This window comes from Stigmatopora argus, chromosome 2 (assembly GCF_051989625.1).
Source record: "Stigmatopora argus isolate UIUO_Sarg chromosome 2, RoL_Sarg_1.0, whole genome shotgun sequence".
Taxonomy (NCBI): Eukaryota; Metazoa; Chordata; class Actinopteri; order Syngnathiformes; family Syngnathidae; genus Stigmatopora; species Stigmatopora argus.
In genome coordinates, this window is record NC_135388.1 from 13,978,793 (window position 1) to 14,003,115 (window position 24,323).

Below are 24,323 nucleotides of genomic sequence, written 5' to 3' on the forward strand. Positions count from 1 at the left end.
GCAAACCGGTGCAAGATGTGGCTGACAGCAACTCGGAATGTGTCGTTCTATCGAAATATGCTCCATGTACATTGACTAAAGCACAAAATTAGCCAAAATATTACTGTAGGGAAAAACAAACAAATAAGATACATCAAAAACACACACACTAAATGCTAACAGTATACATTTCAACATTTTTTTAAACTGAAAGTCTAACGATTGTCTTGTATTTTCCATGCAACTAGATTTCAAAGTAAATGTTACATTGACTATATTGTCTATGGTCAACCTAAAATTTAGTAAGATTGGTATTGCAGGTAATCAACCCACACACGCAAACCCAAACACGCAAACCCAAACACGCAAACCCAAACATTGAGAATGCCGGAAAAACCTCCTCCCAGTACCCAGTACATAATTGGATACCTCAAAGTTACATTCTCTTGCCTGAACATTGATTTAAACTTGAAACTAAAGTGACACTACTCTTTTGGTGCTTCCTGACTGCAGAAGAACACAGATGTAACCACAGGCAAAACGTGTCCCACCACCACATTGGATGTGCTAATGAATCTGCCTGGCCGGGTGATGAGTCTCTCAGGATGTATGTGAAGCTTAGTTGTAACCTTAAGGTTTAATAATTATGATCTGAATATCATGGCTTCATTAACATGAGAGCAGGTGGATACTTTCGCCTTTTTATTCTATCATCATGCAATGTCTTGGTCAGTAGTATTGCTTTGAGAAACTAAATTGGCTACCCATTTTATGGCAGTGCCAATATATTATGGAAAATACGCCTCAAGATGGCGCTGTTTACCACTTTGGTTTTTATCGGGCGCCTTTCCACAACAGCAGCATCACAAACGCAGAGACGTGAATGATTTTGAGGGTTATCTACTGCATTGGAATGAAGTAATTTTTGTATGGCAGAAGGAATTGAATAATGAGTTGTTCTCTAAGGCCGACTCTAATAATATTTTTGTCACTTGTGGCACAGTTAAGCGATGCTGTGTTTCCTTGAAACTTGACAAATGAGATTGACCGCATTCGTGTGCAATCTAAAGATCACATAATCACTTCCCGAATTACACGAGATCCATGCAATACACTATCAATACATAAAAACACACACGATGAGCATCCACGCGTATACACGCGCACACACGCACACACAGACGACGAGCACACGCAACTGTCGCACTTTGATGAGTGAAATGACTGTCAAGGTTATTACTTGGAGACAAATGCTGATGAGAGCCCGCAGGCTGCCAAGTGCAGAGGACACAGCGCAAATATCCATCTCGTGCAAACATGCTTAGACGACAGCTTCCGCGACCGGACTTCAATTATTGCCGCGATGCTTTTAGTCATCCTCGTGGATTACATATGCACGAAACCATGAACAAAAAAAGTAATAATAGACTTCTGCAGCCTTTAAGGTTCCAAATCGCAGTCCTCTAACCTGCCGGACTCCATCCTAACAGGTTGATTTTGACTTTGCGCTCAATGTGGACCACAACAGACACACTTGGAAGCCTACTCATTGTCTTATTTCATGAATAAAACTCATTATCGCCCTGGTTAACTGACTCTGGCATTTTATTTATTTATTTATTTATTTGGGGTGTTGGAGGGGTGCCGGGGGTGATGGAAAAACGTCTCTGCAGCCTGCAGCATCTTCTTGGAGCATCCCAGCGCGCGCAGTCCTCGGATCCGCATGAAGTGACGTTTCTCCGGGCCAATCGCGTTCGTATTACGCCCGTCGACGATAGCGAGAGGGAGAACGCTTGACCAATGGAGATGGAGGGTCATGGTAAGTGGGTGTGCGTGGATTGACTTGGCCACCCCTCCCGTGGCTTGACAGAAGAGAGAAAGAGAGAGTTGAAGCAAAAGATCTGCTCTGCGAGTGAGAGCGCACGGATGAGTCCCGAGTAAGCTGCGCATTGGCGTGACATTGAAAGAATTCTGCAGCAACAAAAAGGAAACATTTGACAGCTGTTGTATGCAATCTTTTTCTCTCGTTCTATATATCTCTTTTTATTTTTATTTTTGGAACCTAATGGGCTGCGCGTCAGGGTCGAGTGGCGATGAAGCCCACGGACTTGAAACATGAGGGAACAAGAGTGGGTCGTCTTGCCTGCATCTCAACGGCGCTTTAACGTTTCCATGTAGTAAGTGCATTTTTTTTTACCGGACGCCAAACAGGATCTGAGTATTGATTTGGGGTGACGTTTTAATGGAAGATACCGCAAACCACTGACAAACTGGCTGGAGGAAGCTGAGGCGCTGATCACCGCAACACCCGCAGGTCACACGCCTAAATGCTTTTAATTAAGGGAATTACTGTAGCTTCCTGGCATTCTCAAGTTTTTGTCTAATGCTATTGCTTATTTTCAGTATGTATGTTATCACTTAAAACCAATTTTAGTTACCCACTGAGAATTGGAAATTGTATCTATTCATGTTGTAAATGCTTGATGGACATGCAGCTATCTGGGAGTCCACAATTGCTCACAATGAATCTATATACTTTTAGTAAATAGTTTGTAAAAGTAAAAGTAAAGCTTAATTTGTTGTGACATCTTACGCACAATGAGCTGGATAGGGTAACTAACAAACGTAAATCACCATCTAAATGGCTGATGCAGTGTAATGAAGTTGATGTCCTCAATTTATTTAGACATTTTAGCATAGAAATGTCATTAGCGTTTTTTAATTAATAATTTTCTTAAATTAGTTATTGTCTTAATTTATTGATGCAAAACTGAAGTGGGGTTTGCAATGAATACTTAAACTTCAACTCATCAATCATCATCAGTACAAAATAAATCTGTTAGGTTACATGCATTGCAATTAACAATCAAATTGCTAAATTACAACTGATATATGCACACATTGTGGGGAATTTGAAAATGTACATTATTGAATGACAACGTGATCCTGGTAAAAATACACTAAAACAGTATTTTGAGTTAGATAATGGTTGTAATTTTAATGTGAACTCTTTGCCTTGTAAAGTATTGACTGAAAGCATTCTCTTTTCTTTGTAGGGTTTGGAAAATTCCTGCCATCATTGAAAAGTCTGCTACTACAGTTTCTTAGAAAGAAACACTTGCCTCATTTCTGCTGTCATGGATCTAAAAGACTATTACCTGTTGGGTGCTCTGCTTGCCTGCATATGGTTAGATCCTTCAATAGCCCAAGAACTAATCTACCCTATCAGGGAGGAGCTGCAAGAAAATGTCCTCATTGGAAATATACCAAGGGATCTCAACATTTCCCATACATATGCATCCACTGGAGCAAGTGCTAATCTTGTGTATCGGCTGGTCTCGAAAGCAGGAGATAATCCTTTGGTCCGTGTTCTGAGCAGCACCGGTGAGATCTTCACGACATCAAACCGAATTGACAGGGAAAAGTTATGCCCCGGTCCCTCCTTTGAGGACAGCGAGTGCTCCTTTGAAATTGAAGTGGTCATCCTGCCTAATGATTATTTCAGACTGATTAAAATAAAACTCATCGTAAGAGACACAAATGATAATGCACCCATGTTTCCATCCCCCGTAATCAACATCTCTATCCCAGAGAATACGCTCATTAACAGTCGCTTTGCTATTCCTTCAGCCACTGACCCGGACACTGGCCCAAACAGTGTCCACAAATATGAGTTGATCAATGGGCAAAGTGCCTTTGGTTTAGACATAGTGGAAACGCCTGAGGGGGAGAAGTGGCCCCAGCTCATTGTGCAGCAGAATCTGGACAGAGAGCAGAAGGATACTTATGTGATGAAGATTAAAGTGGAGGATGGCGGTAGCCCACAAAAATCCAGCACTGCTATTCTCCAAGTCACAGTAACAGATGTCAACGATAACAGACCTGTCTTTAAGGAGAGTCAGGTAGAGGTGCATATTCCAGAGAATTCCCCTATTGGCACATCTGTCGTGCAGCTTCAGGCCACAGATGCAGATGTTGGGACCAATGCAGAGATTCGATATGTATTTGGGACCCAGGTGTCACCAGCTACAAAGAGGCTGTTTGGGCTAAATACGACATCTGGCGTAATCACCGTGCAGAGGCCCCTTGACAGGGAAGAGACTGCAATACACAAGCTCTCTGTTGTGGCCAGTGACGGCAGCCCAAGCCCCGCTAGAGCTATGATTTCTATCAATGTGACTGATGTTAATGACAATCCCCCTAATATAGACTTGAGATACATCATCAGTCCCATAAATGGCACTGTTTTCCTCTCTGAGAAGGATCCCATCAATACCAAGATTGCCCTCATCACAGTGTCAGACAAAGACACTGACATCAACGGCAAAGTCATTTGTTTCATCGAGAAGGATGTACCCTTCCATCTCAAAGCTGTATATGATAACCAGTATCTGTTGGAGACATCTGCACTGCTAGACTATGAAGGGACAAAGGAGTATAATTTCAAAATTGTGGCCTCTGATTCGGGAAAACCAAGCTTAAATCAGACCGCTTTAGTAAGAGTGAGGCTAGAGGATGAGAATGACAACCCGCCTATTTTCACTCAACCTGTCATTGAGCTGGCTGTCATGGAGAACAACAAACGGGACTTGTTTCTTACCACTCTCAGTGCTACAGATGAGGACAGCGGAAAAAATGCAGAGATTGTTTATCAACTTGGACCAAATGCATCGTTCTTTGATCTTGACCGCAAAACGGGCATTTTGACTGCATCCCGAGTTTTTGATCGTGAGGATCAAGACAAGTTTCTATTCACGATAACAGCAAGAGATAATGGTACCCCGCCTCTGCAGACGCAGGCAGCTGTCATGGTTACTGTGCTGGATGAAAATGACAACAACCCCAAGTTCACACACAACCATTTTCAGTTTTTTGTCTCCGAGAATCTTCCTAAATACAGCACTGTAGGGGTAATAACTGTGACAGATTCTGACGCTGGAGAAAATGCTGCCATTTCACTTTCCATTTTGAATGACAACGAAAACTTCATATTGGATCCATTCTCTGGCGTTATAAAGTCCAATGTGTCCTTTGACAGGGAGCAACAGAGTTCCTACACTTTTGATGTGAGGGCTGTGGACAGTGGCAGGCCTCCGTGCTCATCAGTTGCCAAGGTGACCATTAATGTCATTGATGTGAACGACAACACACCTGTTGTCATATCTCCCCCCTCAAATACATCTTTTAAACTTGTCCCTATGTCCTCCATCCCTGGATCTGTGGTTGCGGAGGTGTTTGCTGTGGATGGTGATACAGGGATGAACGCTGAGCTGAAATACACTATTGTGCACGGCAACAACAAAGGTCTTTTTAGGATTGACCCGGTCACTGGGAATATCACTCTGGAAGAGAAGCCGGCATCAAACGACATAGGATTACACAGATTAGTGGTCAACATCAGTGATTTAGGATATCCGAAGTCCCTCCATACTTTGGTGCTGGTATTCCTATATGTCAACGATTCTGTGGGCAACTACACTCTCATCAATGATCTCATACGGCGTAGGATGGAAACCCCAATTGAGCGCAACATTAGTGAAAGCAGTGAAACTTATCAAAGTGGGGACTATTTAACAATAATGATAGCGTTTGTGACGGGCGCTTTAGTCGTGATTATTGTCATCTTTGTGACTGTCCTGCTACGCTGCCGACACACCTCCAGGTTTAAAGCTGCTCAGAGGAAAAAACAGGGCACGGAATGGATGTCACCAAACACAGAGAACAAGCAAAATAAGAAGAAAAAGCGCAAGAAAAGGAAATCTCCAAAGAGTTCCCTGCTCAATTTTGTTTCCATTGAGGGAAACAAACCTGATGATCCTGCCCACGAGCCAATCAACGGAACCATCAGTCTGCCCACCGAACTGGAAGAGCAAGGGATTGGACGCTTTGATTGGAATGCCACACCTACCACCACCTTCAAACCAAGCAGCCCTGACCTGGCTCGGCACTACAAATCTGCCTCCCCGCAATCAGCATTCCACCTCAAGGCTGACACCCCAGTCTCAGTGAAGAAGCACCACGTGATTCAAGAACTTCCGCTGGATAACACGTTTGTTGGGGGTTGTGACACCCTCTCCAAGAGGTCCTCCACCAGCTCAGACCACTTCAGTGCCTCAGAATGCAGCTCCCAAGGAGGGTTCAAGACAAAGCCACCCATGCACACCAGACAGCAGGTAAAGGAGCACTTTTACTGGTCTATAAGTACTGCCTATAACTGCCCTGTTCCACACTGCTAAAGTGCCAGTTAGGATACTGTATGAAACTCACCATTAAGTTAGCAATGCAACAACAAAGTTAAGGAAGCACACATTTTTTCCAAATTGTCAAACTTCAAGATGAAAGAAAGAACCTCTAATTCTGGGTTGGAGGAACTCTTCTGTCACATAGTTTGGTGGTACAATCAAATAGTCATTTGTCATATTTTAGTCTCAATTTGTACGATGAAATGGGTGAGTCACTGCCTTATTTGAACATACTATTTTGCACCCAAGATAGCTTAATTGGTTAAAAAAACAATGTACATTTATCTATTGTGACCCACTGTTCTTTGTGAAAGAAACATTTTTTTCTTGCCCATCTACTCACACCTGGCAACACACACACAATCCCTAAAATGGCAGCAGATGTTTCACCTCTCATAAAACGTGAGCACATTCATGTTTTTTTTCGTATTGTTTTCTTTGTTTTTTTGTTTCAGTGTTCTGGTGTGTAGTGTGGTACCACACAAGACCGCCCAATCTGACCTGTGAGCAATAACAACACGTAACAATTACTCCGCTATACAGTTAATGGCAAATGTCGCAAATTGCTTTACAACATCAAAGCCCAACTTAGAAAAATAAAAATTGTTCCACTCAAACCACAATAACAAAACTGAGTGAGGCTTCTCTAGGACTTGATACATATCCAATTCAAAAAGGATTAGCCAATAATGAGCCTCAAATTTAAACGTAATCCATGCAGCTTTTATTGCCTTATCAAAGCCTTATTAATTTTTCAGCTAATAAAGCCCCACCACACAACAAATAATAACATTCTAATAGAACACACGCAGACAAATACAGGGAGCAGCAGAGGTGGGGGATTTGAAAGAAGACAGAGGGAGGAGGCAAGTGAGAGAGTTGTCAGTGGCTCAGGCTTGACTGATGGTGGTACTGAACCTTAAGGTGGCAGTGTTGAGCTGCATTGCAATACCTGGCACTTTGCCAGTCTGCAGTTCCCCATTCGAGACAGAAAAGAAAGAAGTGAAATCTATGTTGGCATACTTAGTGAAATACTCTCGTCTAATGATGCTGAGGCTGCACGGAAAAGATTGATAATGGCAGGTAGAGATGAGAGGGATAAGGTCTGACCAGGAAAGCAAGACGAATTATTGGGATGACATTGTGAGATGCTTGGGACCCTATATTTGTCTGGAATAAGACCAGTGCAAGACTGCACTGAGAAAAGGGATGTTTAGATTAGGTTTTGGTAAATCTATGGACAGGTGCAAGCATCCAATTTGTTAATAGGGTGGGACACATCACTAAGAGGGAGGAACACTACAGACTCTTTAGGACCAATAAGAAGGCTTCTTTGTATTCCCTCTGACCAAGTTTCTTTGTGCTTCTCAGCCTTTACTAGATGTCAATGACAAAATGATACAGGGGGTTCAATAAGTGGTATTTACACGTTCATGTCCACTTCATGTCTGGACAGGTGGGTGATTTTTTTCTGCACACACTTTGTTCGTATAGGCGCAAAACCAGTGATCTGTCTTGCAGCCAAGCTTACACCTGTTTGGCCTAGAAAAGGTACACCCTTTGTGCACAAAATCAACACTTCAAGTTGAGTGTGTGTCCGCAAAGACACCAGAGCTACCAAATTTCAAAACACGTGCCCTTGTCTGTGCTAGAAATAAACTTGAGTTGTATTTTCATTCTAAGCTCATGGCCGTAGTCTATGAAAATAGTCATTGCATTTGCTGTCTTTTTGTTTGAGAGATAGCATTCAAACGAGGCATTCTGTAGTCATCATTTTACCAACAACAGTGTGTGGGTGCGTGCTTGGCTGGAGGTGAGAAGACTGGGAGACAAGACAAGGTGATGACGTATACTCATGGAGTGTGACAACCAGGAAAGTGCATGAAATATGACACCATATAGTAAGCACATCTGCATTGATTCTTTCAGTCACCTTTGCAACTTATTTAGATCAATAATTCTGACACATGTTTAAAAGCCACACGGAAACACTTTGTACCGCATTCAATGCTGTGCCATTTATAAAGCAAATAATGCAGACACTTCAGCAACATGTTCTCCAATAATCTTTACCTTTCAAATGATTTTGTTTATGTCCTCAAGGACGGTCTCTAACAAAGCCTTTCTTCATCTTGAGGGTCAAATTATACCTCAAAATATCATTTTAGCCCATCAACTCTCTTATCCATGCATTTTACATGAAATTGATTTGCATCTTCTAAATATTAAATGGCATGATTTATCTAAAAAAATCTGGAACAAACACAATTTTATTTAAATCTCAAAGTCTTTTCCCCCCCATGTCCTCATGCTTGAATGCTGACCTTTGGAGGCTCGCATCCAAACAACTGGTTGTTCTGCAGTCCTATGAATTCCAAATCAGCTCAATGAGCTATTCATATTTCAGGTTAAACGACAGTTATTGATTGCGGTAAAATGTTAAGGCAACACTCGGAAGAAGAGTAAATTGTCAATTCCTTTGTTGATTCTACGTGTTTCTCTGCACAGTAAGATCCTGTGCATTCATGACCCATGTAATTAATACTTTATCCGACACGAACAGTCATTGGTAAATTGGATGATAGTGGAATTTAGTCTTAACATTGTTTATCCGCGAGTAAATAACATCATCAATCACATCCTCTTGTTTGATTTTGATGTGAAATAAGCAACTAAATGAACAAGGATGTTTCAGGCAAAGACACAGTTAAGCTTTGGGCATTAGCTTTTGAATTGATTTTTTTTTCTCTCCTGGATTGAAAAGCCATTCTATTTCGGCTCTCTGGAGTCACTTCTATGCAACATCAGTATCAATCAATAAATAAGAAAATTGAAAGTAAATTGATTAACAAGTAGACAGAGAGAAGAGAATGTTTAAGGGCAGCTGCAGCAAAGCATGAAAAATCCACTGGTGATGTCGCCCTCTCCTTTAATAGATTGGGAACATTGAGAAATAGAAATAGGAGACATTTTAAGTGGCATTTTCACTCAGTCTGGGTTTTGAGACCCCCACTATGCTGATAGCAATAGGCACAATTCTTGCCTTTTCTGTCTTTTTTCACTCATTATTTATCCTCCAGGGACCAACATAAGTGGAAACAACAGTGAGTAAAAAGCATAAAAACGGTGTCCTACTTTCACAAGGTAACACAAGTAAAGAAACTAAAAAATGGTTTTGTTGCTTTTTCAGCATCATTTACTTTACTATAGTATGTATTGTGCAATTCAGTGATTGGTACCAGTACAATACACTGACACGGACATGGCATCTAATCTCATTTTAAGGCAATATACAGGTATGGTCCACTAGCAAAACATGTGCCCACTGGCTGTGCATTAACAGAACAATGTTCAACAGATCCCAACGCTCACATTGAGGACATATTAATGTTATTTTACACAGCATACTGAGTTTAGAACTAGTCGATAAGTGGTGCATTAGAGATTGTGCTAAACTGATTACTATTATTGGGTAATCTGTGAATGTTTATATTTGTTAGGAGAGACTCATTGACGACTATACTATGAGAGATAATTTGACAATATATATCCATGGTGGATGTGAAAATAAGGTTGTTTGAGGCGCACGTGACTGTGAGATGTGTCAATTTTTTTTTCTACAATCACTTTGTTATGCTAATGTGACAATACTCTGTATGGGAGTGTGCAATTACCAGCCTCATATGAAACAGAGATAAGACCACATTGCTCCAATATTTCATTTGTGACAATTTATGTGCAGCGAGTGATTTATTTTTATATATATATATATATATATATATATATATATATATATATATATATACATATATATGTATATATGTTTATATATATATATATATATATATATATAAATACATATATATATGTATATATGTTTATATATATATGTATATATGTTTATATATATATATATATATATATATATATATATATATATATATATATATATATTAACCATAGAAGAAAATATACTTCTCCTTACAAGTGTGGACCGAAAGTTCAATATTTGCTCCCTGTACTCTGATGTGCAAATCATACCTCAGCACTAGGTACATTTTAAAGGAACTCCCTTTTGAAGCAACTTCTAATGGCAAGTGATGTATTCCCAGAGCAATTAACTTGATTCATGATGTAGAATTGAATGGAAATAAGCGGCCTGCATAATAATCAAATGCATTCTAAGTGTATGTAAATGACAGGAAAAAAACAGGAAGAAATTGATTATTGAGGGAAGAATAATAAAATAAATAAAATAGCGTTTTTTAACCGATTGTCGTAATTGAGGGACCTTAAGGGGATCATCCTGCTCGTGTAGGTTCATTTGCCACATTAATAAATGGATTAGTGATACATATGAGAGTTGATGGAAGCAGGGAAGTTGGAAAAGATTAACGGACTATGACAATGTGGAACCTAAGGGGAATGTTACACTGTCTTCATGGGTTTGCTGACAAGGATAATGGCAGCGTGACTGGCCATTATTCAGCTTGTCCTTGTTCAGCACGTGCAAAAGCACTCAAGATCATTTGACAAATGACAAAAATTGGGTCGTTTGGGTAGTTGATGTAGTCTTTTGTCAGAGGACCAAACCTTTAAGAACAAGAGTTTAGGTTTTACTCACATTAACACATTCATTGAATATATCAATGTGAATATCACTGGCGAATAATGAAATTGTAAAATAACATTTTAAAACAACATATGCCTATCCCATTTTATGATTTTGTGCTAGATAGAATGTCACCACAATAAACAAAGGTTTTCCACAAACCTTACAAGACATTGGGGCTTGTATCTGCAGAGAACATTCCACATGAAATACTAGTCATATCCTAGATATGAGTACATGGCTAAATGGAATGACTTGTGGCCTGTACTAAGGTATTGGACATTAGCTACTATATCGGAGTAGATTAGAGCCCCGAGGGGATCTCGTTTTGTCTGCACAAAACAACACAATAACTCTATGCTGTCTGCTAATCTGCTGGACTGTGAGGCCTTTGGTTTTCCTTTCCTCTGTTAAACTAGTGTTGTTTTCTTTTCTTTTAATTTTTTTTTATTTCAGATCGTTTGCTCTCAAAGTTCTCCAATAGACAAAGCAAACACAGATGATGGCAAATTACCAGGAATTGTCTTTAAAAACTGAATGTACACAAATTTATTCATGTCACAGTTTCCACCTTCATCTTTAATACCTCTTACATAAAACTAAATTCTGGCAATGGTAAATTTTGTCATCTTTGAAAGGGTGAATGATTGTTTGTATATCATTGTCTGTGTGTGTGTGTGTGTGGGGGGGGGGGTGCTTGTGTGTGTGCATATGAAATTTTTCTATGTTTATCATTTGTTTGTCTGCCACTTTTGGCTGACAAGTCATTCATCTTGAAAGTAAACATCGTCTATCTCTACAAATTCTCACAACGAATTGACTGGTGATCAATCATCCTGAGAGTCACTATAGGCTATTCATGTTAGGCATGCACAAAAACACAAATAAAAAAACGACATTATTTTTCACTTTTGTGGAACTGTCATTACTTCAGTCATCTTAATGCTTACACTAATCCAGAAAATAAATTGCATCTTTCTCTACTGCCACTCAATCAGGCTTACATACGTATTTGTGTTGTCTTCTAACACAGCATGATTTTTAAAAAAAGCAAACAAACAAAACAACACATTCCGCACCACTTAGTACCTACAGCACATGAAAAAAATAAGAGTAAAGGGTGGAAGAAAATGTTTCTTGACTTCTTACTTGTCTGCAAAAATGATATAAAGTCTAATTTCTAGTGTAACATCATCGTGAACTCTCACCCCAAGATCCATCCCTTCTTTCACCCCACACCAACCCAACTCTAACCACCAAATGGCTCCTACCCATCTCCCTCCATCACAACTTTCACCCATCTTTTAACGGGGTCAATGTTTTTAAATGCAATGTTAAATCGTGGATGTCACGGTCGCCTTTTTTGTGTTCCGATCATTTGTGACAAATGGGAGTCCTTTGTGTTTAGAGGCCAGTTTTCTTCCTGGGAATAGTGGTGGTGCTGGTTGTGGGGGGCTGATGTAAAAGATGGGTAAAACATTGCTGTATGTCCTGACATGACAAACCCAGAGGGAGGCATGTCTTTGTCATTCAGTTGCTGTTACATGTGACACATAAGTCGGTGCTCGGCCACTAGCTTTCGCCAGGCTAATAGTTGTACTAATGGCTTTTCCAGGCAAACATGCCCAAAACAAACCGAGTGTGGGTGGGCAATTCTTTTATTTGAAATGTGAATGCATTAGACTGCTGTGCCACATGCCTCGTCACTTACTAAGACAATGTAACCCTCATCAATGTAAATTTTTATTGTATATATGAGATGTTCCATGTAACTCCTGGTAATCATGCCTGATGTGCTGTGTTACAGAATAATGGACATTATTTTTTGTTTTATTTTCTATGCTCCCCCTTACCTCTTTTTATTTTCAGTTTATATTTTTATTATAATTATTATTATTATTTTTACAGTGATTATTTTCATTGTAGGGACATCTGTAAAGAACAAAAAAGCAAACTGCCAATTATTTAGAGCGATGTGACTTCTCTCCTGCTTTAGTTGAACACTGCTATTCTACCTTACTATTTAATAATAAATGTTTCCAAGAGCCATTTCCTGTTTCTTATCTGTCCGTTTGTTCTTCTTTTTTTGATGGGCTAAGATAGATTGTGTAAAATGAGACATGTCAGGTTGGAACTGCACAAATGTTTAACTTAGTGTGATCACCAGCTGCCAAGGAGGGGAAGGAGGAGGTTAAGAGAGAAGCATGATTTAGGAGATGAAACAGACCAATGTATTAGAACAGATTGACTTTCTAAACCACCCAATGATGGAATCGAAAGATCACTCACTTTGTTGAGACTACTAACTAAACGTCTACTCTTCCTTGTTTGGATGATTGTATTTGCGAGCTGTTTTAGAAATGAGACTAAACCCTAATCTCAATAAGGAATATGGACCCACATTGTATCTGGACTAAGCACATGCAAGCATTAAGGTGAACAAGTCAATTCCACACACATAAAGGTCAGAGCCTGGATATAAATCTTCGACCTCAGAACAATGCCCGTGATGTGCCTAAAAGCCAATTCATGGTAAAAAAAAAAAAACTTGGATATTGTATTACTAAATATCATGACATATACAGGACAACCTTGCACAAGTCTGACTCTCACTGACTGATTTTTAGGCAAGAATAGAGGCAAGGCCCTAATTAAACATTTGCATATAAAACACACTGCGGCATAAATTAGTAAGAGACGACAGTAAATACAACTGGGCCAACAATTTCACAGAAGGTGTAAACCAGGCAACAACCTGGGAAAAATAAACAATGCTCAATCAAAGTTGTCTGTCTTTGAATGGTATCTTGATTCTGAGGCAGCCATTTTTACACATCTTAAGCATTCAATTACTAATAATGACATTGCAGTATCTTATTTCAGTTTTCTTAAATCAAAAACTTGCAATGATTAGCGCTGCGACAATTCATTCATTCATTTTCTGAACCACTTTATCCTCACTAGGGTCGTGGGGGTGCTGGAGCCTACCCCAGCTGACTTCGGGCTAGAGGCGGGTGACACCCTGAATCAGTGGCCAGCCGATTGCAGGGCACAAGGAGACGGACAACCATTCACTCTCACACCCATACCTACCAATTTAGAGTGGCCAATCAGCCTACAATGCATGATTTTGGGATAAGGGAGTAAACCGGAGTCCCCAGAGAAAACCCACGCAGGCCGGGGAGGACATGCAAACTCCACAGAGGTGGATCGACCTTTATTTGAATCCAGGACCCCAGAGTTGTGAGGCTGACGTGCCAACCATTCAAGCCATCGGGCCGCCCCGCTACAACAATTAATCAATTAAATCAAGTAATTTGATTAGAAAAAGGTTTAAATCAATTTCGATTATTCGTTTAATTAGAGTGGTGTTGAAATGGTTAGTGTGGCGTTTAGGTTGAAGGTCAGCTGTACTATGCACATTACACCCATCTGTTCAGTATTGTAGAGGGCTTAAAGTTTTTTATTTTATTTTAGCTAACGTGTTAGTGTAAACATTTATTTTTGAATTAGTTTCTAAGAGAAATGTTTGCTAATTCTGGAATAATTGAACATTTTAATTGAAAGATTAATCAATTATTAAAATTTAGCTGCAGCCCTAAGAATACCTTGTCATTTACAAGTTATGACTTGAGTGGCATGTGCATTATTGAAGGAAAAAACAGTGTGTATGTGCAACAACAGATTTGCATTACTGTGTAATTATTAGGACCGGTTTTGTTTTGATAATAAGCCTTTATCAGAACAGTCAGCCTGACTTGTAAATCAACAGTTTTAAAGCAATTAATACAAAATTAAATTCTTTGTAGAAAGAACAAAAACAATACATTTGCATTCATCATGTTGATGATTTGCATGTGTGCACACGTTTATTTTATTTTTTTCATTTTATAACATATTAAGAATCCTGGCAATTTTCATGATGTATATTAAGTTCCATAAACAGTTTGGTATGCGTTCTAAACCTAATTGCTGTATCCACATCCACATTTTTTCAATCCTGAAAATTAAAGGACATGGGTTGCATTGAAACAATGTGAAAGACAAGACGTGATCAGTGATGCTCAGATGCTGACATCATTTTGCTTGTCATTCACTCTGTAAAAAAAATAATTTTAGGAAAAAATATTCATTTGCACTAGAAGGGGTGCATCTGTGAGAGTGTGAGTGGGTTGGGTGGGGGATTTCAAAGTGCCACACCATCATATCTATGGAAAGTAGGCCTAACTCAGCTTAATCTGTTCACTCTGTTTGAAAGCCAGGAGCAGAGCTTAGTCTGAATTCGGGAAAGGATGAGGTAGAGGAAGAAAAAGGGAAAAATAAATAACTAGAGCATTTATAGTTTGACCCGGTGCATATGGTCATTTTCAGAAAGCCCTTTGGATTTTGAGAATACAATTTGAAATCTGACTTTAGACCCAAGTGATAATTATCGTGTTTTTCATTTAAGAACATGCAGAAGAAACCAAGCAATTTAAAAAATCCCTATTTTCTTCATTTTCTGGACAGCTAATGCTTATTTAAAAAGATTAAATGTAATATATGAACAACAAGTTTTGTCCCACCCCTTTCTTTGTTGAAGTAATAGCAAATGGTGATTTGCATTTCCCAGACAAATAGCATGTGTTGGGAGATGAAAGAAACACATTTAGCACTACAAAAACCTCTAATACATTTGAGATTATTATAGATATGTATAACTACATATTGTACTGTAAAACTAGGCCCCATAGGGTACTTATCATCATAGCGATGGCGTGAGAGCAATCAGTTTGGCTGGCGGATAAGTTCTCTGATCATCATTGATGCATTATTTGAATTTAAAATAATAATTCTTTTACATGTTGCATAAAAAATAGTAGTGATCATCAACATTCACAGTAAACGTATGCATGTGATTAAGTCATTGGCCTATATTGCATAGATTTGGTTAAAATAAATAAGTAAATGAATAACAAGGTCCAACATCTGTTCAATAAAGGAGATGGCTAGACATTCAGAATTACCTACACACATCCTTTACCTCAACATAGCATCATACAACATTTAAAAATATGGCATTGAATTTGCCCACTACATACCAAAAGAAAATCTGGGGTTGGACAATCAATGAGTGTTCATACAGTACATGCCAAGTACCAGGTCAAAATGTCTCTGTGTATGTATATGATATCTATGAAAGCAGTGATTTAACTCTGAAGCTGCCTACTCAATTGCAACTATGCGGCAGATGTGGGAATTTTCTCATCAACCTAATGTAAAATACTATAGAATATTGTTGTTAGAATACATCTCTTGGAGAGACGTGACATACCCTCTCAAACAATTTATGATCAATATCTTTATTGTGATGCAAATATATTAGAAACCAATCAAGGATAGAATTTTTTGAACATGATTACAGTATTTCTGTTACGGTAATGGGCGGAGAGCCCCAAAGCAGGCAAGAGTGACAACGATGACGATATATCTTTATTAAGACCACCCATCTGGTGCTGGAATAGTGATTGGGTGACAGGGATATCCACCCACCTGGCTAGCCCTGGGCCTGACAATTTCTTCAATTTTCGCGGTTAATCTGTTCCATAAACACCCGTACTAAGTGAATTTCCGCGCTGTAGGAACCATATATAGAATATAATATAACGTATACATAACATTTCAAAGTTCCCACACCATTATTATTGCCTCTCCCAATGTATAAACCTCCTATAGATTCCTATCAAATGTAAATGATTTACTTTACAGTGTACATCACACTTCCCAACATGTCCTAGTGCTACTGTCTGAGGCATACCGGGACTGTACTTTTTTGTGGGCCTAATGGTAAACGTTTAGCAGGGTAGTACTTATTACTGTAATTACCTATTAAAAGAGAAAATTTGCGATGCATCGAAGACGCAAAAGCCAAACCACAAAATGACGAGCGTACACTGTATTACTAATATATTTTTTTAATATGTGCCTATATACATTAAAAAATAATTTGCATTCGATGTTAATTTGTTTTTCTCACCATCTTTACACTATTGATATGATTTTGTCAAACACATGGTTCACTAAAATTCATAGGAACAAAACCTTTTGGATATGAAAATGTGCTAAAAAAAGCTCCAGGTGTGACTGAATTATACAAAGAAAGAGTGTTACAGGTTAGCTCTACATAAAAATACCCTTTGAGTATTCCCTTTCTCACTACCTATGTGATACTGCTGCGTCATAAGGGTCAGCGTTGAAAAAAAGTGTTTTTTCTCAATAATTCAGTACTTATACAGAAGAATTGTTTTTATTTTCAAATATATCTAAGTTATTTAGAAATGTATCACAGAAAACATCTGAAAGGCAACAATAACCATGACAACAAGAACAGGGCTTTTAATATGATTTTGGGGGAACAGCTGAGTGTGGTCTTCACAAAGCGACTTCACTAAATGTGCTTACATATGCCTCATTCTCATATCTTTTCAAGAACTGACAGATGCCTTTTGAACACAGCGCGTTGGCTGGGAGCTCTACTAAATTAGTCATACGTTTGACGCTATTGCACTGAGTTAAAACCTGGATAAGTCAGAAGCTTCGAGTAGTTTATATATGAATTTTCTCTCTCTCTCTCTCTTTTAATTTCACACTGATGCACATTTCTCTAGTGATTGAATGGCCGTGTCCCATGGACATCTCTCTCTTGTATAATCCTTCTCATTCAATATCCAGTCACTCATCGTTTTCCTTTGGGTCGAAATAAAACAAAGAAAGTTTGCCTAGAAGATAAACAGTCTCTTCTCAAATAGAAAGTCTCATTATATATTACTGATGTCATCCACAGTGATTCTGGAAAAAAGATGGACATCCTTGACTCATTGGTTACCAATTGACGGCGCTAGACATCCATTGCATTTTGACTGGGAATGAGGAAACAGTTGACTGTTGCAGACCCTTTCAGTCAAAATGGGTTGGACTTCTAACGCTATTCATGTCACTTAAAGATTAGCATTCACAGCCATTCCTCCCAGTTTAAACGAACTGGACATCTCTAATAGTCAATGGCAAGCGATAACTTAAAATATGCATTAATGGATCAATGAAAGAAGGTGCAGCAATCACACAACAAATAACCTTTTTGTCATTGTTTTCCGCTTTCAAGGGGCCACTAAAATATGTGTCCCATATCCAGGAACAAGAAAGTGGCCTTAAGCTTACGATGGTGAATTTATGACTACTACAGGCTTTGCCAGGTTGATCCTTGAACATGAAGGGCAAATTAGACTGTGGAGATAAATTAGACTGTGAAGATAAATTAGACTGGATTAGACTCTGTTTCCTGCTTGCATGTGGTGCAGTTTTCACAGTAAAGATACCTTCACAGTGAACCTATTTTAGAAGTAAAGAAAACATGACACGACACAGTAAATCTCTTGTGTTTAGATAAAGCAAATTATTGTTAAATACAATGTAAAAGAATGATCACTTCACCCATAATAACATTGTAAATCTGATTTTATGGGGATTTTCAAGGATTTATATTCAAGCTAAATGTAAATAACAGCATGGAAATTAAAAAGGATAATCCACCATGATGAATTTTCTGTGCAAATACAGTGTTCAAGTCTATTGCTTTAATTTGTTTGTGTTTAACCAAACTATACCCTAAAACCATTTAAAAGGGTGAAGAAATTAAATTTAAGGCTATAATGTGATTGTGTGAGATAGAGGCTGTTTGAATATAACTGATCGAAAATTGTTGAGAATATGTTTCTCTGAATTAGAACTCTGGTTTTCTCTTCACCAAATGTTTATCCACATCATTTAGGGGCTGGAAGATTACATAATTCAGTATGGAGTTTTTGCAACTATGCGCACAGTATTTACCATCATGCAGTGGATAAAACCATTGATTAATTATTGCTAAATCAAATAAATACACTTCCATAAGAAAACATCCTCAATATATCGTCTTCACTGTGACCCTATAGCTCAACAACTCTTGGCAGAAGATTTTCTTTGGAAGCGATTGGATAGAAGGGGAGAGAGATATAGTATGTGTAATTTAGTAGACATTTAATGCTCTTCAGGGAGCTAATTAGATAAGAAGTTGATATATAGTTCCTTGAGGGATGTCTGTCAACCCACTTCAGTTCAATGTATAGACTGCACATTCGTATAGATAGTATACTTTGTCTTGTGCCTCAGGCTGAGACATAGTGCTCCCACACCTTTGTCTGACGAGGCGAGCCGATATGGCTTGTGATAAATCTGCCTGCGAATAAGCTGTCATCGAGGTGTCTCACATGGGAATATTTAACACAAACATAAAATATAGTGTGTCGGTTGTTTTATCATCTGGGGTATACGAAATGGCATGTTTTTAAACTTCACCTTTTTTGCACATTCAATATCTGCCTTTTAATCTAAGGGGCTGGGGCAGAACTTAAAAAAATAAAATAAAATAAGTAGAGTTGATAGAGATAGACAACATTGTGAATAAGAACTGTGTTGTTCCAGAGTAGCATGCAGAGGTGTAGTAAATGTGGCTGGCTCATTTAGATTCAAGGATTTAGTAGTCCGGGTTGTGTAGACTTTGGGCTGTATTCCGAATTTTTATTCATGTATTTTATGCACCTGGCTGGCTCAACTATCAGCTGTGTGCCTTCTCTCATCTGGACGTCTGACACACTCATTTACTGTAACCTGGAAATCTTTGCACAACCAGCAAAATACACGAGTCATTGATTTCTGAGGCTGGCTGTTAATTGTAGTGTATGGAGCTTAAATTACATTTGTGAGTGTCAGTAAAATAAAAAATGTGGGTTAAAATATGCGTTTGTTGGAGTATAGAATACACAATGAGTATGCACAACTACGGGCGGGAACTCTAAGTTTGTCATGATGAAAGACTCACCATAAAATAAAAATAAAACTATAATTTTTAAAATGTTGAACACGAAAATATAACTATTGATTGACTCAAATAAACAGGAAAATGGGCAGCCAGGTGGAAGAGAGGTTAGCACATTCGCTTGATAATCACAATATCACCACCTCATGGTGTAAGAGTTCAATCGACTGACTTCGGTGCAGGCAGGCACAGGCTTGATTCCCACTGGTGGCGGTATGATTCGGAGTGCGGATGGTCGTTTGTCTCTCTGTGTTCCCTACGACTGATTGGCGACCAGTCTAGGGTGTAGTTTGCCTTTCGACAGCTGGGTTCGGCTCCAGCAACCCCCGCAAACCTTTCGAAGATGGGCGGTATGGAAGATGAATGAATGAATAGATGAATTATGAAATCGAAGGTTCAATTCACGGTGGATTTTGGTCTACCTGTGTCGAGTTTGGATTTTCTCCCTGGGTCTGTGTGGGTTTCTCTGGGTACTCCAATTTCCTCCCTCATCCCCAAAATATGCATGGTAGGGGGGTTGAACACTCTAAATTGCCTCTAGGTATTAGTGTGACCATGAATGGTTGTCTGTCTAGCCTGTACCCTGCGATTGGCTGCCAACCAATTGAGGGTAATAAAAAAGTTGTAGAACTAAATTCAATGAATCATAATATGTTATCTATAACTGAATAAAGGATTGAAATTCCATCAATTCTAAATATTCTGCCTGGTATTTTGTAGATGAATTTTCACTCGAGTTAATTTGATGTGTTTGACAGATAATATAGAAGAAAATAGAAACAAACGGATATTCAACCCATTAGCTCTGTTGTTGTCTATTACAAAATCTTCACACTTTTGAGAACAATTGCAACCTTTATGTCTGAAGCAGAAAAGTCTTACAATTAATAGGTGAGAAAAAGTCAGCTAGTGTTGCTATCTTATGCCAATTAATATTATATAATGTTGGTGTTTGGGTTTAGGAAAAATATGCCACATTAAGGCCATTGGGTATTCGGCGTGGAGGAGCACGTTATGGCCCCGGCGTCTCTACTGTGAGCACCAGACACCTGTTGCTGGACGGTTAGCTGGAGGATATCTTAATCGTAATGGGCAGCTTTCACCTTCATGGGGAACTGGACTCTGGAAAGAAAACAAGCTTATATCCAAAGGAAAATGCCGAAAACATGCACACAGAAATATATTTTAAAAAAATGCCTACATTTATGGGCACTCTACCCAGACTGCATGATTAAGGGAGTGAATGGAAGAATATGCACAGTGAGAAAAGTGCGCCATTTCTGGTTTGCGAACCAGGGAATATGTAGCCCTTAGTGAGGGCTGAATGTAGCAGTATGTTGTGGACAGACAGGAATGAGGCAGAAATTGGTTTATGCTATCTGAGACCCGACAAAGAGACTTAGCGCTTTGCAGACTTTCTTGTGATGATAACGTATGCCGATAATGGATATCTGCACCGAAATGTATTTTCTATTTCTTGACGCAATATATTTTCCAGGAAACCTTTCTTTTATTTCAACGTGAACCTCATTTGTCTGTTGTGGCAAAAGACAGGGAGAAAGCTACTAGTAAGCAAGAAACTATTTGCCATCCAAAAATAGATGATTTTCTAACAACTCAATGCAGTGTTGTGATATTTTAAAAAAAAGGTGTATGTAAAAAAAAAGCTAACATGAGCATTGTGAAGGATTGTGTTTTCCACCTCCGGACTTCTTTTCTCATTTAAATGCATTGACCAAATGTAATTTGTACATCAGCAGATTTCAATAAAATCCAATGCAAGAATAACACTATTTCTACTTTTACCACAGCCAACTTCCTCTGAGTTATGTGACAGTTGTTTTGTAATCAATATGGCACATGCGATTATTTTCCTTGAACCAGAAAGTTCTGTGAAAGGGAGCACACATGGGACAAGCCTATCTACATATTTCATATCTTTGAGACATGAGAATAGTCTAAAGTATGAGTAGGAGTATGCTCGCTTAAAGTGATTTATAATATAACTATGCACCTGCCTTCTTTGTTCCTCCCCACGCCCACTGATATCGGGAGCGATGATCACTAAGAAAAGATCTCTAGACATTGCAATGTTCTAGTTATAAACTTTGCTGCAGCATGCAGGCTATAAATAAAGCATTATTTAGTACATAAATTTTGGCGCAGTACCAGTTCTTGTCTTTGTCAGTTTTTTCCATGCAATATCCACGCTGCTATTCACCGTCTATTCGGCTGCGAAACACTTTTCTTGGCTCATCAGTCGGCAAAAATCGGCCTCCTCCTCTGGTCTTCGATTCACTTTTTTTCCCTCCATCTCCTGTGTGTCACCTTCGGACACATGCAAGATGACAATTACCTCACATTGAGCATATTGATGCAGACATTTTAAAGGAATATCTAAACATTTTGCTACCAGGAAGTCCAAGCAAAATCTTTCTACCGACTGAAATATGCCACTTTCCCGTAAGTGCACACAGACCACACTGAAGCTGGAGTGTGAAATTAGTGAATTTTTTTTTATATAACTTTTTACATAACTAACAAATATTGGAATCGTCGAAGAAGGATTGTCATCTGCGTATTCCCAACACCACAAGTTTTTAACCAACAGAACTGATTCAGCGACGGCCAATCAGAGCAAATAGGATTCAAATTCAGCAGCATATCAATAAAAATATAGGATGACTCTAGAGGAGCCCCAAAAGGACCAACTAAAATATCTTGAAAAATGACAGTCTGGGAGGAACTTTCCAGGAAAATAGTTGTGCAAACCTGGTAAAACAGCATCGGAGGTTATAAAAAAGGAATATAAAACAGAAAACTGTAGTACCCCTTTAATACAAAAAATATGTAAATGTATTTCTACAACTCAACTCACTGGCTTCCATTGACAGTGTCAGATGTCCAGTCTACTTTGACTAGGAAACATCTAACGCCATCAATGGTATTGAAAAGCTAGGATTCACAGTCAGTCCTCTCAGTTTAAATTAATTGGACATTTATCTTCGTCAAAAGCAGGGAATGTGTTAATAACAGGCTTTTTGGGATCATTGTATTGTCCATGTGTACCAAATGTTGTGACCTATGTTTGCCCCAAATCCCTCCTTCTGTGTGCTTTAAAAAGGGGTGCCTCAATTTATCTTGTGACATTACTTCACTGTACGCTTTCTCGGGTGTTTCACTGTCCCAGAAACTGGCACAGCTTCCAACCAAGGAACAATGGTGTTCCTTCAGTGCCTCAGACTCGGGACTGTGGTTGCCCTGGGCCATATATCATAAGGAATTCCTCATGAGTTCTGTACGTGTGTGTGGGGGTGTTAGTGCTTCTTTCTATGTGTTTATATGCATATGTGTCTCTGAGGGTAGTGATGGTGGAGCTTTACACTCTCAACGCTTAGTGAACTCTGCAGTAAGTTGTTCCTTGACATAGACCACTGGGTGCCTTGGTCCATATCTCCACGTAAGGAAGTGTGTGCATGTCCACTTATTAATAGCGCACCCTCTGGGTTGATATTCATAACCAGAGTAAGGCAAAGGGGATTTCATGCAACTCAGTGGGCGGCAGGACTGATTAACATCTAGATTCTAGAAGGATCATGTTCTTTGATCTTGTTTTGACTCTGTGATTGGGAGCACACTGTTTGGGGCCATGTGACTCCATGTGGCTCCATAGTAAGGCATTGGCACACTTAACTGATTAGAGATGGTCATGAGGTTTGCAGACTCTTATCAGTCTCTTATTTGTATGCCATATCTCAATGAGGAGATATGCCAATTAGCATGCATTTATGCTGTAACTGATTAACTTTATAGTCATTTGTAATATTTCGGAGACTAAAACAGCTAAATGAACAGTGGTCTACGATTGGCAGGCAAACAGTCCAGTGTGTTGGAACCGCCCTCTCAACACGAAGCCTGTGAGGATAAGTGGATTGGATAATGAATATATGAATGAACAGTGGTGTAGCAGACCAGCATTAAGACCTTTGATATGATGTCAGTTTAGGGCAGGGGTCTCAAACTTGCGGCCCGCGGGCCAACTGCGGCCCGCGGGACGATAATTTGCGGCCCCCGTCTTAATATGAAAGATCGATTTTTTTTTTTTTTGATTTTTTTTTTTTTTTTAATTTTTTTTTTTTTTTTTTTTTTTTTACCCCTTTCCCCATGATGGCGCCGTTTAAGTGGCAGCCAGTGGCAGTAGCTCTGTCCACTCATGTTTTTCTTGTTTTACAGCATGTTTTACATGAAAAATTAGAGGGAACATTGACATGCACCTGCTTGTGGCAGGTGTGATACTGGTGTGCCGATAGCGAGCAATGATGATGTCGTGACCGGATGATTCGCCTAAAGACGTTTCGCCGACGGACAGGTCGTACTAGTATTTGTTAGTTTAATGATTAAATACAAATACTAGTATTTGTATTTAATCATTAAACGCTGTTTTCAGCTGGATTTGACCGAATTTGAGAGCATTTTGAGCCGTTTGGCGAATGGACGTCTATAGACGTTTTTTTGCCTCCATCGCGATATCATCCAGTATTTGTATTTAATCATTAAATGCTGTTTTAGGATGGATTTGACCCGATTGCTGTCATTT

The 24,323-nt window shown here is 39.0% G+C and overlaps 1 protein-coding gene across 6 annotated transcripts in view; it reads left to right on the forward strand.

Moving 5' to 3' along the window:
- Nucleotides 1-1,867: 1,867 nt before the first annotated feature.
- pcdh9 (protocadherin 9) overlaps nucleotides 1,868-24,323 on the forward strand; it is a 139,870-nt gene continuing 117,414 nt past the window's right edge. For 5 of the 6 annotated variants that reach the window (XM_077623277.1, XM_077623302.1, XM_077623291.1 and 2 more), the window contains exons 1-2: nucleotides 1,868-2,293; nucleotides 3,036-6,152. In XM_077623277.1, the coding sequence (XP_077479403.1) occupies nucleotides 3,117-6,152 (3,036 nt within the window). In that variant the 5' untranslated portion in view covers nucleotides 1,868-2,293; nucleotides 3,036-3,116. The remainder of the gene's footprint in view (nucleotides 2,294-3,035; nucleotides 6,153-24,323) is intronic. The other variant, XM_077623286.1, reaches the window with a different exon arrangement.